This window comes from Nycticebus coucang, chromosome 2 (genome assembly GCF_027406575.1).
Source record: "Nycticebus coucang isolate mNycCou1 chromosome 2, mNycCou1.pri, whole genome shotgun sequence".
NCBI classification, from domain to species: domain Eukaryota; kingdom Metazoa; phylum Chordata; class Mammalia; order Primates; family Lorisidae; genus Nycticebus; species Nycticebus coucang.
This window is the reverse complement of record NC_069781.1, coordinates 70271229-70285848: the sequence shown is the minus strand read 5'-3', so window position 1 is coordinate 70285848 and position 14620 is coordinate 70271229. Positions and strand designations below refer to the sequence as shown.

At 36.7% G+C, this 14620-nt stretch overlaps 1 protein-coding gene across 29 annotated transcripts in view; it reads right to left on the bottom strand.

Annotated features, from left to right (window-relative positions):
• The window catches only part of PTPRD (protein tyrosine phosphatase receptor type D), a 2247062-nt gene that overhangs the window by 44955 nt on the left and 2187487 nt on the right, over positions 1-14620 (bottom strand). For all 29 annotated transcript variants that reach the window (XM_053572732.1, XM_053572883.1, XM_053572736.1 and 26 more), the window contains 2 exons: positions 6427-6546; positions 5761-5915 (listed from right to left, as the gene is read on the bottom strand). In XM_053572732.1, the coding sequence (XP_053428707.1) occupies positions 5761-5915; positions 6427-6546 (275 nt within the window). The remainder of the gene's footprint in view (positions 1-5760; positions 5916-6426; positions 6547-14620) is intronic.

The window sequence follows — 14620 nt, the reverse complement described above, 5'->3', positions numbered from 1 at the left end:
CTTAGGCATATAGGGTTATGTTATAAATATTACCTAAGTAGTTTCTTGGTTGTGTTTTCATATGAAAAGTCAAAAAGTGTTATGAAGACTGGAACTTAGGGATCTTTCCAAACACAAATTGCTGTCTGACTTTTGCTTGGCCACCTTTAGCTGCCTATTGATGCTTCTGGGTCATTACTGATCTATATTTGGCAGGAAGTTCGTGTCCCTTCCAGTTTTGAAGATTCGTTTGACTCTACAGTGTGACAAATTTAAGTGGTTCTCGGGAGGTCTATTTTACTCTCTTCAGGATTGTTTCATTTGGAAGACTGACTCAGGGGTCTTGATCTATCCCCACTTCATATTTATTCATAAATGAATAAATTTCTCTTATGAAGAAAAAGTATCCCCTTTGTCTTTGAAATGGGGTTAATGTGACTCAGGAGTTGGTATCATGGGTCAAGGTTTTATAACTGATTTAATGAAATTATAGCTTTATCCCAATGTATTCATTCCTAATGAGAGGCAAATACTCAGAGCAAATCAGTTGTCATGTCTTTTTGGCACTAGAATATAGACTTTATGGAATACGTGGGTTAGAATATAAGCCACAAATTCTACAAAACAACATAAAGAATAAAGAATAAGGTTGAAAAGGGCAAGAGGGAATCAAAATTTTATTTTCCAAGGGGAATAATATAGGAAAACCAGTGCATAACCTCTAAGAAAATCTAAATAAGTAACTTGAAAGATCTCTTCTTAGTCTCTTTGAAAAAAAAAAAACTTTTATAAATAAAATGAAGAAATAAACATTGCATGTCTCTCCTGATGTACTGCATAGATATCTATGCAGTGAAGAGCTAACGAGAATTACCTGACATCCATTTACTCAACGAATACGTAGTGGGGAGGTACATACTGCGTGTAAGGAACTAGGTGGTCTCTGCAGCAGGAAGAGTCAGAATCGGTCAAGGGCTTTGAAATCGGGCCTAAATTTACATGCTGTGTGGCCGTGAACAAATCACCTATGACCTCCCGGTGACTAATTCTCTTCACAAGTAAAATATATTGGATCAAATGAGTACATCCCAAGCGCTTAGTAATACTTGGAAAATAGGAATGGCTCAGTAATTGGTAGCAATTATGATTATTTATGTTAAAATGATTAAAGGATAGAAGAGACTCACATGCTAGCAATTGTCTTTGATTTAGAAAGAATGAAAGAAAAGCTAGACTATGGCAACTCGATGTGGGATTGGAAAGAAAGAAGTGGCTCACTCTGACCCAGTCATCAGGAAGGCTGGACAGTGAAATGGTCTCCCAGTGGGCAGCAGAAAGGGAAGCTGAAATCCACCAAGTAACCTACAGTCTGGAGAACCTATTTGGTCTCTAGGACCAGGCAATCTGGGGCTATGAATAATAGCTTTGCCACTGCTAGCAGTATGAGAATTTTATAAAAAAAGATAAAGATAACCTTTCCTGGCCTTGTTTTTTTTTTCCTTCTGTGAAATGGGAGAGTAAGTTCCTACTTGTAAAAACCATTGAGAAGAAACAAGAACCTATAAAGTACTTAGAACAGAGCCTCTGTAATTGACAAGTAAGATAATTTGATGTTAAATAAGGTTTCAAACTATCCTTAACATTTATTTATTACAGCTAAAATCCAGGGAACTATGTTTATACTTAGTCATGGAATGGCTGGCATGTGAGAAAAGACATGGAAGGTAAAATAGTAGAAAAAGCAACTCAGAAAATATTGTGTGCTGAGAGCCAGAGATGAAGGTATTTGGAATGTGCAGCTTATGGGAGATGGCCAAAAGAGTGACCAATGAAGTGTGAAGGGTGAGAGCAGCCTGGATGACGAAGAGCCGCGGACACCATGTCAGGAAGTACTGACTTTATCCTGCAAGCATCAAGAACCACAGCGTTAAGTTCCATAGATCCTTAACAGCATCATTTCAAGAATTCAAGACTTTCTCAGCTCTTTATAAAGATGGATTTATCATTGTAAATGATTCTATCTAATTCACAGTATTAAAATGTTCTCATTCACTGAGAAAAATCTACTGGAATTGCCATGATGGAAAATATGTAAATGAAAAAAAAATTCACTGACTTAACCATTTGTATATTTGTATATTTATTTAATAAAATGGATGGCTGAGATCACATGGAGGATATCCATGTTCATATTCAATTTTTCTCCTTGAAATTCTAAATAGGCACAGAGCTCTTAAAAGTCACTCAATAATGATTAATTACTCATAACTTAACATTACTGCATGAAGCACTGTTCTAAGTGCTTTACGTGTACCATTTCATATAATTTCATTTAATTTTTATAAAATTCTCATTTCCGTGAATAGCATTACCCTATTTTTGCAGGTGAAGAAACAGATTTGCTTAAAGGAATAGAGCTGGTAAACAAATGAGCTGACATTTTATCCAGGCAGTCTCAAATGCAAAGTGTGCACTCCCAATTTTGTGATCACAGACTATGCATGAACTGACTGACAGCTGGAGTGGGTCTTCCCTTCCTCACCCATTAAACTAGACATTCTTGCTTTTAGGAATGTGGTAGGCCCTACCCTCCTCCTTGGCCTTCCAAGGTGTTGTCTCTGCTTACTGTACGAGGCTAATCCTGTGAGTCTTTCTTATCCATTAGTAGAATTTCATTTATTTAAAGGCTCATTTTAGTCTTACCGCATTTATTACCAGACAGGGCCATTGGAGGAGCAGGTTTTTCTGACATGTCCCCCTCTTTTTTGGGGGGCCTACTACTTGACTTCTCTTAAAAATTCCTCCATTCTCATAGAAGCTATTTGGCAGAAGGTTCAGATTGACTTTAAGTTTGTCACTACTTCTTTATTAGAGAGAAAACAAATCAAATTCATCATGCAGAAATCACAAGACTAAATATAGTATTCATATTCCAGAGCATTTTCTGTGATAATCGGTAACTTGATGGCGGCTGTGATCACTATCCCTTTGTGACTTGGCTATTGTGACTTTTCACATAGTTCCTTCCTGCATTCTCCTTTCTAAGCAGCATTTCTGGGATCCTACATCAGTAACTGTCACCTAGAATGACTTTAATATTTCACTCTGTCACAAAAAATTACACTGGCAAGTTTTAACATACTTATATTTAAATCAAGGATTTATGATGGTTTGCATGTCGACAATGTTAATGTTGCCTCTCCTAAATAAAGAGGCCAAGCTGTCTTACTAGGCAAGTGAAATTACCTAAGAGGAATTCTTTCAAAGAGCTCAGTTTATGCTGTATCTTTTCTGCATGCTTTTTGAAATTGTTAACAAATTTTGTCCACCAACATATCTACTCTTCTGTTGTTTGTTTTCGATACACAGCTTCTCCAGAGCCTCGGGCAGAGCACTTCCAAGTGTCAGCAGCTGTTAGCTCTGCACATTCGTCTTTGTTTTTTTATGTCTCCCAAGTAGCCTCCATCTCTCACAGGTGAGTCCAGATGGCTCAACATAACATAGAGGTGTGTGTGTGTGTGTGTGTGTGTGCGCGCGCGCGCGTGTGTGTCTTCTTAAAATAAGGGATGACAGTTACCTACCTTATCTCTCTTGCTTGTTTGCAAACTTTTTTGGATCCCTTATAGCGCATAAATTCCATACTTTGCTTATGATTTACAGAGGGTGAACTACATTTTAAACATTATCTGTCTGTCTATCTATATATCCATTCATCCTTCTTTCTCTCTTAGTTTTCCAGGGCATCCACATTAATTTACAGATATAGGAAGCATATTTTGAGAGAATGCAGATGTGATATTTTAAAATGCAGTACAAAATTTGCCATAATGCTCTTTTTCAATGAAAACTTCCAAGTTATACTTCCTTAACTTTTGTTTCTATTACTTTAAATATATAATTAGGTGCACACGTGTGTGTGTGTCTGCATGCATACACTGCATTTTTGCCATGGAGAATATAAAGGCAACATTTTTTTTTTTTGTGAGTTCAAATTTCCTGCTTCTCTATCCTTTGGCTACACTTCATCTGAAAACATTTAATGTGTTTCATGTGTGGTTTTTATAATCATGCTCAGCTCTCACCAAGCGGGCATACCATATTACCAGGTATGCTGGCTCTTTGAGGCATACCAAAGAAGTGTTTAATAACAGAGTATACATGCTCTGCTCAAACACGGGTCTGATCTTTAGATCAACAGGAGAGAGAACCAAAAATCTGATTTTTTGAATGCAGAAGCACTTGGTTAATTTAATACAAAAAATTTCTAGTGTTTCACCATGGTGCAGTAAACTACGATGAAGAGGCCAACCCTCAGGGGCCCTTGTTCTAGATACAGGGATGTACAAACTAGGTAACAAGGAATGAGGCCAATGATACTGCCACCTACTTGGCTATCAGTACTTGAACCAAACTCTCTAGCCTCTTACTCACACTTCTCATGACCTGACATACTGTTGTTATAAACATCCCACAAAAGAAAGCATGGGAAATGCTTTGAAATTAGTAAAATATTTCATATGAATACAAAGTAATATTATTGGTTTTTATTAGAGAAAACATTTGGTGGAAAAGAGAAACTTTTGTTTGGAATTTTCCAGGCCATTATTTAGTAATTACCATTGTAGCATGAAGTGGCCCAGTGAATTTTATTGCTTCTATTCTGATCTATCCATTGCCTCCATCTTTGTGCAAAGCCCCCTTTCTAGGGTCTGTTGCATTGTGCTACCATATGTGATACGAAAAAGAGTTAGGCTAGTAAGTCATGATAAAAGTAGTTTATGTTAGATGCTTTCTTGTCTTTTTTATATACTTCCACACTTCAATTTTACTTATCTGTGCAAGGAGCCATATTTTCTCATGTTTGAATTATTCACGTTATAAAGAACTGTTGTGAAGTTATATGAACTACACATCTATAGAGTAATAAATGGAATCCGACTAGATAGCTTGAGTAGTATGTTAATAATGATACATGAGAAGAACTCAAGGCAAAGAAATTAGTTTAATATTAAAAATGTGTACACTTTCTATAGTAGAATCTGAGTGGTGATATGAAAAATGTTAGTCGGAATTAAGTAAAAAATGTAAATTACACATTTCAAGAGACATATAGACTCATTATCTCCAAGTACATAAAATAATTTCTTCCAAATTATAGGGCTTTGTATAGGTTTTATTATATAAATTTAAAAAAATCACATTAGTGTATTTTTCATATGTAATTTGATATTACTAATGTATAGAAGGCATCTTTAAACAGTAAGACATTTTCCCTGTCAGTTACTATGATTATATTATTTTGTTTAGTGGTATTTTTCTATAGATGGTAAAAAGGTTGTATCAGTCAAGCCCATAAGAACTTGTCAAACAATTCATATAAATAAAATTTTAAGAATATTCCCCCACATAGGACATGAAACTTGACCCTAATTAACAAGGTTAATTCTTTATTCTTTTCTGTTTTATATATTGATGGCCATGTGCACACTTCACGTTGTGCTTATTTGTTATTTTCACCCAAAAGGGAAAACAGTAATGGGTTATAGTTGCCTACCATCTTCATGGGGAATGTGCCACTGTATTGATTCTTTCCTACTGACCTTAGTTAATACAGGATAGGCCTCAATTGATCAAGAGGGATCTGTATTACTTAGAAAGGCATTTACTACTCATGGTATCCACATGTTGCAAAGAGAACATCAACAAGAAAGAATTTAGCTTTCCATTTCCTGGAAAACCTTCTGACTTACAAGTAAAACAAACACTCTTGATGGTCCTTACCTGCAGTGCACCACCATCGGACCCGCATCAGGTGGGTTACAGGTTTTGACTCTCCGTAAGAAAGCTAGAAAAGGGGTAGGGTGTTCTGGAACACCGTGATCAGGCCAGGCGGTGAACTGGAATTGTCTCACTTCTCTCTTCTCACTTGAGCCATTCTGTGAAATAGGAACATTGGCTGCGATTCCATTTTCCCAGCCTCAGGTGGTCATGATGAATGACACAGAAGAGGTAACACTAAATGGACAGTCTTAACTTCCTCCTCTCACCCTATATCCTTTGGAAAGACACAGTCTTTGAGATATAAACCCCAAGCTATTCGTAAATGACAAATATTTGCTCAGGAAGATAAAATTCTTAGGTAGGCAGCATTACATTTTTCAGGTTTAAATATCAGGAGTGCTCCTATTATATTTTACCGAAGAACTAGTTCCTCTTCATTTATTCTTCATTCGCTGAAACTTTTGTTCGGAGAAAGAGTTTTATATTTACTGATAAATTGCCAGACAAGAAGAAAAATTGCTCAGCGATAATGGAAGAATTATTTCATTCTTCACTCTTGCCAGTGGGATCAAGATTTAAGTAAAGCCTTAAAGAGATTTGATTTCTCAAAAGGAACTTTCTTTAAATAATGGAGAGGGGAAAGGGAAAAAAAAATAAAAAGCAAACCTTGTAAAGTGCAAATGTTCGAACACAGTATGTGGCCAGCTCCACCGTATCCAGCAGCGTTACTTGGACCAGTCCGTGGGTTTCTGTGCCTCTGCTGGGCCAATACTGGTCACACTTCACCTACGAGTGACAAGTGACACATTCAGGGCAGATGTTCATCAACTTCTCGATTAACTTTACTTGGAGTTGCTGTTGAAGGAAAACAGCCTTTCTGCAATTCATTTTATGTTGATCTTTTTCTGGCAGGCATTTTTGTTATCCCAATATATGTAAATTACTGTTCTGATGCCAATATAAACCACATTTTTTGAACTGGTAGGAATACTAAGCAGTAACAGATTCAATTTTCCTGGAGAAAAATAAGTTGCAGATTGTTGCTGAGTAAAAGAAAGAGAGAGGTATTTGAAATTTCAGAGTACTTGAAAAGAAAAAACAAATTTGTTCTGGGATAGATGCTATGAATTGCATAGATTACACTTACTCATTTAAACTACATGGGAAGATAGTGTTAATCCATCAAGATTTAAAAGGCGCAAGCTATTTTGTCTTGAGCTATCACAATTTACAAATATGCTTGTTTAAAGAAAAGAGAAATAATTAGAAAATCTATCAAAGTATAATAAGAGAAGCATGTTTTTTTTTTTTTCTTAAAGATAAATATAATTTGTATCCAAAACAAATTAAACCCATAATGGCTAGGGGAAAGGGCTCTCCGTTCTTTACAAACAATCTCAGAGGGTCATACACTAATAGTGCAAAGTTTAAATAACTTAAAATTCATTCACTTGAGATGAATAACCTACAATTTCTATGATGAACAGAACAAAAGCACACAAAAAGTATTCGACCCAATTAGTTTAACACACACACAAAAAAATAATTACAAGTCTGCAATAAGCCTCAAAATTTGCTGAAAGTATCCACTATTCATTAAAAAGTATAATTAAAAAAATGACCAGCACAGCTAGTGTATATATATATATATATATGTTTTTTTTTTTTTTAATAGACAGAGTCTCACTATGTTGCCTAGGCTAGAGTGCAGTGGCATTATCAGAGCTCACTGCAACCTCAAACTCCTGGGTTTAAGCAGTCCTCCTGCCTTAGCTTTCTGAGTAGCTGGAAGGAGAAGAATGTACCATCATGCTCAGCTAATTTTTCTATTGTTTTGTAGAGATGTGTCTCTTGTTCAGGCTGGCCTCAAACTCCTGAACTTTAGCCTTCCAGAGTGCTAAGGCCTGAGCAACTGCGTGCAACCAAAAAAAAAAAAGGGGGAGTAATTCTTAATGAAAACCAACCAAAAATATTTTTCTAAATAAAGAAAGCTCCTAGTAGTATACTACATTAGAAAGCACATTTTTTACCTGAAAAAGACATGAAAGTCACAATCTTTGGATTTAACAAAGGCAAGAAGGCATTATTATGGTAGACACTAGAATTTTTTTTTGTCCAGTGGATAAAATTTTTACAATAATTTTTTACTTTTATGCTTAATATAAATATTAGTAGCATTCTGTGAATAATATTGTAATTTTCTGTTTCACAGAGAGAGCATCTGCTCCTCTGAGGACTCAGGTTTTTTCCATGTAGATATTGGACCTTCTAAAAGGAAGAGTTTTTATCCTCTACACAATTTTCTAGACAAGAAATAAAAATAAGAACGCATTTTACAGTTATATAGTAGACCAGAAATTGAATTCGCAAGTTTTAATCCCTGTGCCTTTATTTCAACTTTGAGACATACACCACGCAAATATCTTTTTGATGAAAAACAAACAGAAGTGGGTCACAGTAAGATGAAAATTTTATCTTAATAGGATTTAAAAAAAATACTTTGCATGTTTCCTAGATGCACAGAATATTCCTCTGTGATTTATATTTCTATCATTTGCTGTAATTCAAAGAGAGAGCACGAGGGAGAGGGAATTCTTTAAGGAGAATATTGATGTGGTATAATCTGGGGTGAGCACCTTTAAATGTTCTGTGACCAAAACCCCGATTAGTTTTATGTGACATACTTAGCAAAGCCTGCCACTGAACAGTACCAACACTACTTAAGTAACCATGATTCAGATGAAGAAAATAAAATCATGAAAATTAGACTGAAGACTTTGTTTTAAACCATGAAATGGGTGTCAAGTTGATATCTCACTATGGAGGACAAAAGCAACTTTGGATGCTTCTATTGTAATAGTCAAGAGGATACCAGCAATGTGTTGAGTTAAAGAATCAAGACAGAACTCAAATTCATTATTTAACTGTTTCAGCTGAATAGTAACCCTTTCAATTTAAAACCAGCTGATCAAATTCCATGAGGACAAATATCAGTGTGATGTGCACAAAAAAAGCATGTTAACACAACAAAATGATCTACAATGTCAGTTTAATGAAATGAACCAAATTCAATATAATTACAGGAGAACCTCCATAGTTGACCACATCCCTACATTGACCACCTCCTTATGTTGAACTAATTTTCATAGACCAGACATGCACCACATGTACATATCAGTACATAAGGCCTAGTTCCTTATGTTGACCACTTCTGTATCAACGTTGACTTGACCAGTTTGTTATAGACTCTCAGGTGGTCAACTTACAAGGTTCTACTGTGTATTTCAAAATTGACAATTGATTAGACTCAGACCTTTTAGTCAGGTAAGACAAAAGAGAGAAAGGAAGGAACTGTAAGCCAGCTTTTATATAACTTTTAGAAAAATTACTCCATTGTTTAATGACTCATCTACAAATCAGCTCTGTCCCTAAAATACAGGAAAAAGTAAAATCATCCAAATTATCCTCACACTTCTAGTAATAAGTTTGAAATTGGCAGCAGCTACTATTGGCTTAGATTGAATCTGACCCCTTCAGAAAAAATATCACATAACCATAAAGACGAATTATTGGGAAAATTTCTAGCTGAGAACAAAAAAGTTGCCCTTGTATTCAATTGAAATAATGCACATTAATTTCATTCTTTACTCCCCACCCCTACAAATTTTTTTTTTTCTAACTCAACTGCAAAAATCAGGAGCACTTTTTTTAAAGCAAATATATTTAAATTCTATCATTTTCTCTCAGGAAATATTACCTAAAGGAATCTTATAGAAAATAAATGCCTCAATGTATGTGCACACATATGGCTCTAGCAGTGGGATTAGAAGCTCCCTGTGCTTATCTGAGCAGCTGTAGCACACCATTTCCCCTTTTCTAGTAAGCAGCTCAGCGCTTCCTTTTTCAACCCCATTCTCCTGGTAACCTGCACAGATTTCATCTGATTTCAGAGGGTTGAATTTAAGGGCTTAGATTTACTGAGAAATAGTGTTTTAAATCTTTCATTTTTTTACCCATGCACTACATGCAATTTCTCATTTTAACATTAGAGGACAAGTAAGAAGTGTAGTAAGAAAAAGAAAAAATAAATAAAGCACAAGAGAACAATAGGAATATATTTTTTTCCTAATTAGCTAATGCAAATGAACTAGCTCCTTTTTCCTCTCTGGAAATGTTTTACTTTGACAGCAGCCATTCCCCCCACCCTTTTTCCTGAGAAAAGATCTTGTAAGTTATTTCTGGAGAGAGTTACTGTTTATTAGGCTTCACGCATAAAGCTGAGTGTGAGATGAGAAACAAAGGCGGCTCCCTTTGAGTAAGAACGAACTGGAAGGAGCTACTGAATATGAACACTAGAACACTAATTTTTGCCTTTTTCTATTTGATCGTGAAGTGACAAGTGGCCTTCAGGACTGATTCATGGAAGGCCAGGCAGAGTCCCACTGGATGCCCAGAAAGTTGATTTTCAGTTTCTAGGACCAAAGCTCAGCTGCCTGATCTGTAAAATGGGAACAATACCTTTGGCTTTACAGGGCTCTTATAGGGATTGAAAAGGATGCAAAATGTACCTCAAACTACTTAACCCAATGGCTGGCACAGACAGGCATTCTATAAGCATTAGCCATTATTGATTTTCAGATTGACAGCTGTTGTTATAAATTACCTAAATCACTCTAAATAGGAGAAATGGGAACTTGTTATTAATCTGAGCAGATATTGATTTAGGATATTTTAGGTACAAGGCAAAGTATTAGCTGCTAAGGGGGCACCATGGTGGAAGGGGATAAGTTCCCTCTTTGATCCATCCGTCTTACTGACCCACCAAGATTAAAGATGTGTTTAGACTCCTGGTTCTTCAAGTAGGTAGTTGTGAGATTCCACATAACTCCTTTAATCTACATGAGCCCAGCCTGGAGTGAGAATGTGTTAGATATACTCTAAAGTGAAAGTGGAGAGAGGCAGAACCTGTATCTAGGCTATGGTTGAGGCCCATTTCCCAGTTACTTTATTTGAGGGCTAAACTGGATGAGGCTATTCAGATTTTTGGCTGAATTTGGGGGGAGGGGTATTTCCTTTTATCGTCACAAAATAGTCTTATGTGGAACTTTCATTCTTCTATAATGATGGAAAGAACAGTTGACCACTGCCAAATTTATGCTATGAAACTAAGTTATTTTACTTTTTGCATGACAAAATATAAAGAGAAAGCCTATGTAATAATAAAACATATTTAAATATATTCAAAAGAAAATCTTGTTACTGCAAATATCTGGTGAGTGTTGATCCAGGAGGTCTGCTGCGGACGCTTTGGGAAATGCTCTTGTTGTTTAATCCCATATGGCTTAGCTTGGAAGTGCCTGACATAATGTAGGCTCTCAACAAGTGGCAGTCAACTTTATAATCAATTAACTGTGGTCTAGATTGGCTCATTTTTAAATGGCCTAAAACTTTCTGAAAACAAAACCACCTCCTTTCAATTTAATAAGGACTTACTGAGCAAAACAGCATGGCAAAGCATCAGATTTCCAACTGTAACAGACCAGTACCTCCAAAGGGTTCTAGCGTCACTGATAGAAAATGCATTTGCCACATGGTACTTTGGAAAGCCTGCTTAGAGCTAGATTACTTGGCCAAAGAAGGGCTTAGAATAGGCAATAAATAATACACAGGACACGTAACTGTTGCTAAAAATGACCGTAAATCCGTACTTAGTTAAGTTTGGACAGAGAGGTTAAGAGTCAGAATTTTTCTGTAAGAACTGGACAAGAAGTGTGCTAGCATTAGATAATGCAAATTAAACTTATTTAGGGAGTAAGGAAATGTTGATATCCATTCCAGCAGTCCTCAAACTGCGGCCCACGGGCCACATGAGGCGGTGTGATTGCATTTGTTCCCGTTTTGTTTTTTTACTTCAAAATAAGATAGGTGCAGTGTGCATAGGAATTTGTTCATAGTTTTTTTTTTTTTTCTTAAACTATAGTCCGGCCCTCCAATGGTCTGAGGGACAGTGAATTGGACTCCTGTTTAAAAAGTTTGAGGACGCCTGCTCAATACCCATTTAATAAGGGGTACTGCAATAAAAGTTTTAGATAAATATCAGAATATATCAATATTTTAGCGGGCAGAAAAATCATACGCTGAACTGATTACTTGCAGGTTACATAATAACTCCTCTGGCAATTTTTTAAGACCAGATTTAATACTTAATTTTCTACAATAAGGACAGAGATTATCTCAATGATTCTCTTTTAGCAATAATCCATTCTCTGCACTGCCCTAACATTTTGCCTTATTTATTCCCAAAGGGCAAAACAGTCCGATTTGTGTATATCCCCTTTTCATTCCATCTCCACCGACCAGTAGTTAGGGGAGGGTCACGAGGTAATGGCATTTTTAACATGAGTGTGATGTTAAGCATTTGACCACTAGTGTGGCAACAGCTTTTTACATGTACAGCCATAAAGTTGAAAAATATTATTCTCCAAATAAACCACATTATACGTCATAAAACTGTTTACTAGTTCATTGAATCATTCTATCACTTGCCAAGCCATTTATTAATTTAAGAAAAAGTTATTTCCTTTTGTTTGATGTGGCTGCCAGAAACTGACATAGGGAACTGCCCTAAATTTTCCCAATGACTTCCTCCATTAAATTGATAGCCATGTAAATATCGGGTTTCTGACATTTTTTCATAACCAGAGGATAACTGTGTGAGGACTCCTTTGTCATGGCCAGGCAGCACTTGGATATTAGCTCTTCCTACAAGAGTTGGGCCCTTAGAGTGTCCATTTCAGCCCTCATCACTCCTGAGGAGCAGCGGGTACCCTGCATAGCCCTGTAGCCTCTGCTTCTGCCTTGGTCTGCACAGTGGCTGCCTTTGACTCTCGTGCTACCCCCACCTAACAGTATCATTAGATAACTTAATGTTTCAATAAAAAGATAATTTCGATATACCATCCAGCACTGATGCATTTCTGTTGGGTACATACCAGCTGAACATTAGCCTTGCCTGACATTCTGCTAATAGAAGACACAAAAAAGCCACATACTAGACCCTAACCACCAGAAAATATAGTGATTAATGCACACGTCTGAAAACCTTCTCCAGCACAGAAGTACTACAGATGTGAAAGAGAGAGGCTTTGCACAAAGTCATCAGGAGCGAAGTTGCATCTCCTATTCCCAGTCCAGCTCTTTCCTTAGGCCATGAAGTCTCTAACTGGCTTTAAGAGGAATCTTTGAGACTGAATTTATAGCCTGCCATTCTTAATATGGGGGATGGAATGAAGAATGAAGGCAGAGAATTCAGGAAGCCAACAAATGGCAACAAATTGGTGGGATTCTTTCTGTTTTATATGTATTTGACACTGTGTTTGTTGACAAGAGAAAACTAAGAGTGTGGAACTGGCTAGATAAGAAGCCAAACATCCTTTAGGTTGCCAACACGAGCATCATTCTTTTTCCTGCCAGCGTCCTATTTACATTAAGTATCTACCACTTTCAAAAACAATCCCATACATCATGCAGACTCCAAAGGCAATGTATGTGCTGCTGGTCCTAAAGTTCCTTAAGGGAAAAAGCAGTTGCCCTATATAGGCAGTGCTTTAGGCAGCAGTTTGAGAAATTAAATGTTCAAGGCCTTGGGCGCCTCCAGTTCTGTTTGGAAAAGGACACAGACCTGGCATTTGGAAAGCATTTGCTCTCCATTAAACTTACCGAACCTTGACAAACCAGAGGGGCCAAGAATCAGTCTGCCACTGGCCAAGGTTGGGCTTTCCAAAACCGATAACAACAATGAAAATAATAAGACTGCCATTTATAATCTTCAGTGGGGTGCTGTCAGATTTTAACCCCAAAGGACCTCACAATCTGAAAAGAATCACAAGCTTTGTTTCAAAGGAAAGAAAGAAAATGTTTCCAACCAGAATATCCTTTTTCATTTCTTCTTGCTCAGAATTGCCCTCTTGGCCACAGAACAGAGTGTGAATGTGTCTCTATCTCACCTTGACTCTCTCTCTGTTAGGGGGAGTTTACTGGTTTACTGAGGTGACATTAAAGGCTGGGAAGACAAAGGTGGAGGGGTATTTCAGAAGTGTTTCATCTGTTAAATGTCTAGTTTCTTATACTATTAACACAGGGAAGTTAATAGTATAACTTTGGCCTTGACAGCGTCTAACCTCCAGTCATTAGCACAGAAAACAAAATTTAGTGAAGCATCCCTAAGATACAACTAAAGTCATGATGCACAAAATGTTTAATCTGCTCTAGTAATGGATGACTTCAAGTGGTTCACATGATTATTCGTGAACAAAAAATGGAATTTAGATAGTCTCGAAATTAAGAATAAATCCTTCACTTCCTGACCCATGTTTTCACTACTAACCAAATGTGGTCCACATTGGTTGGCAATACAAATCATATCCCCTTTGTTGGAATGCCAAAATTTCACTCCCAGTGTCCAACATTTATAGCACTAAGTACAAGCACAGTAATAGCTCTATAAGTATATCACCTCCCACTATAAAGTTTGTATGACAGTATCAGCAACAATGAACCTCAACTATGGGAAGAGAATGAAGGGAGGTTGAAGACAAGTGAGGAAGTGAAATCAAGTGAAATCGAGATATCCCCTAAACTCAGTTAAGCCATTTTAGCTCCTAACAATAATCAAGGTTACTCAAGAATTTTTCAAGCATAATGTTTGCACATTCCCTCTGTCTTGTGTACCTCAAAATGGTAGACAAAGCAGAATTAAAAACAGACAAAAGCAGACAGATGAAGGAAAAAAAGTAGTGAACAGCTACCCTCTAAATAATAGAACTTCCTGGGTAGGAATTACCTTGGCAAATCCTACCTT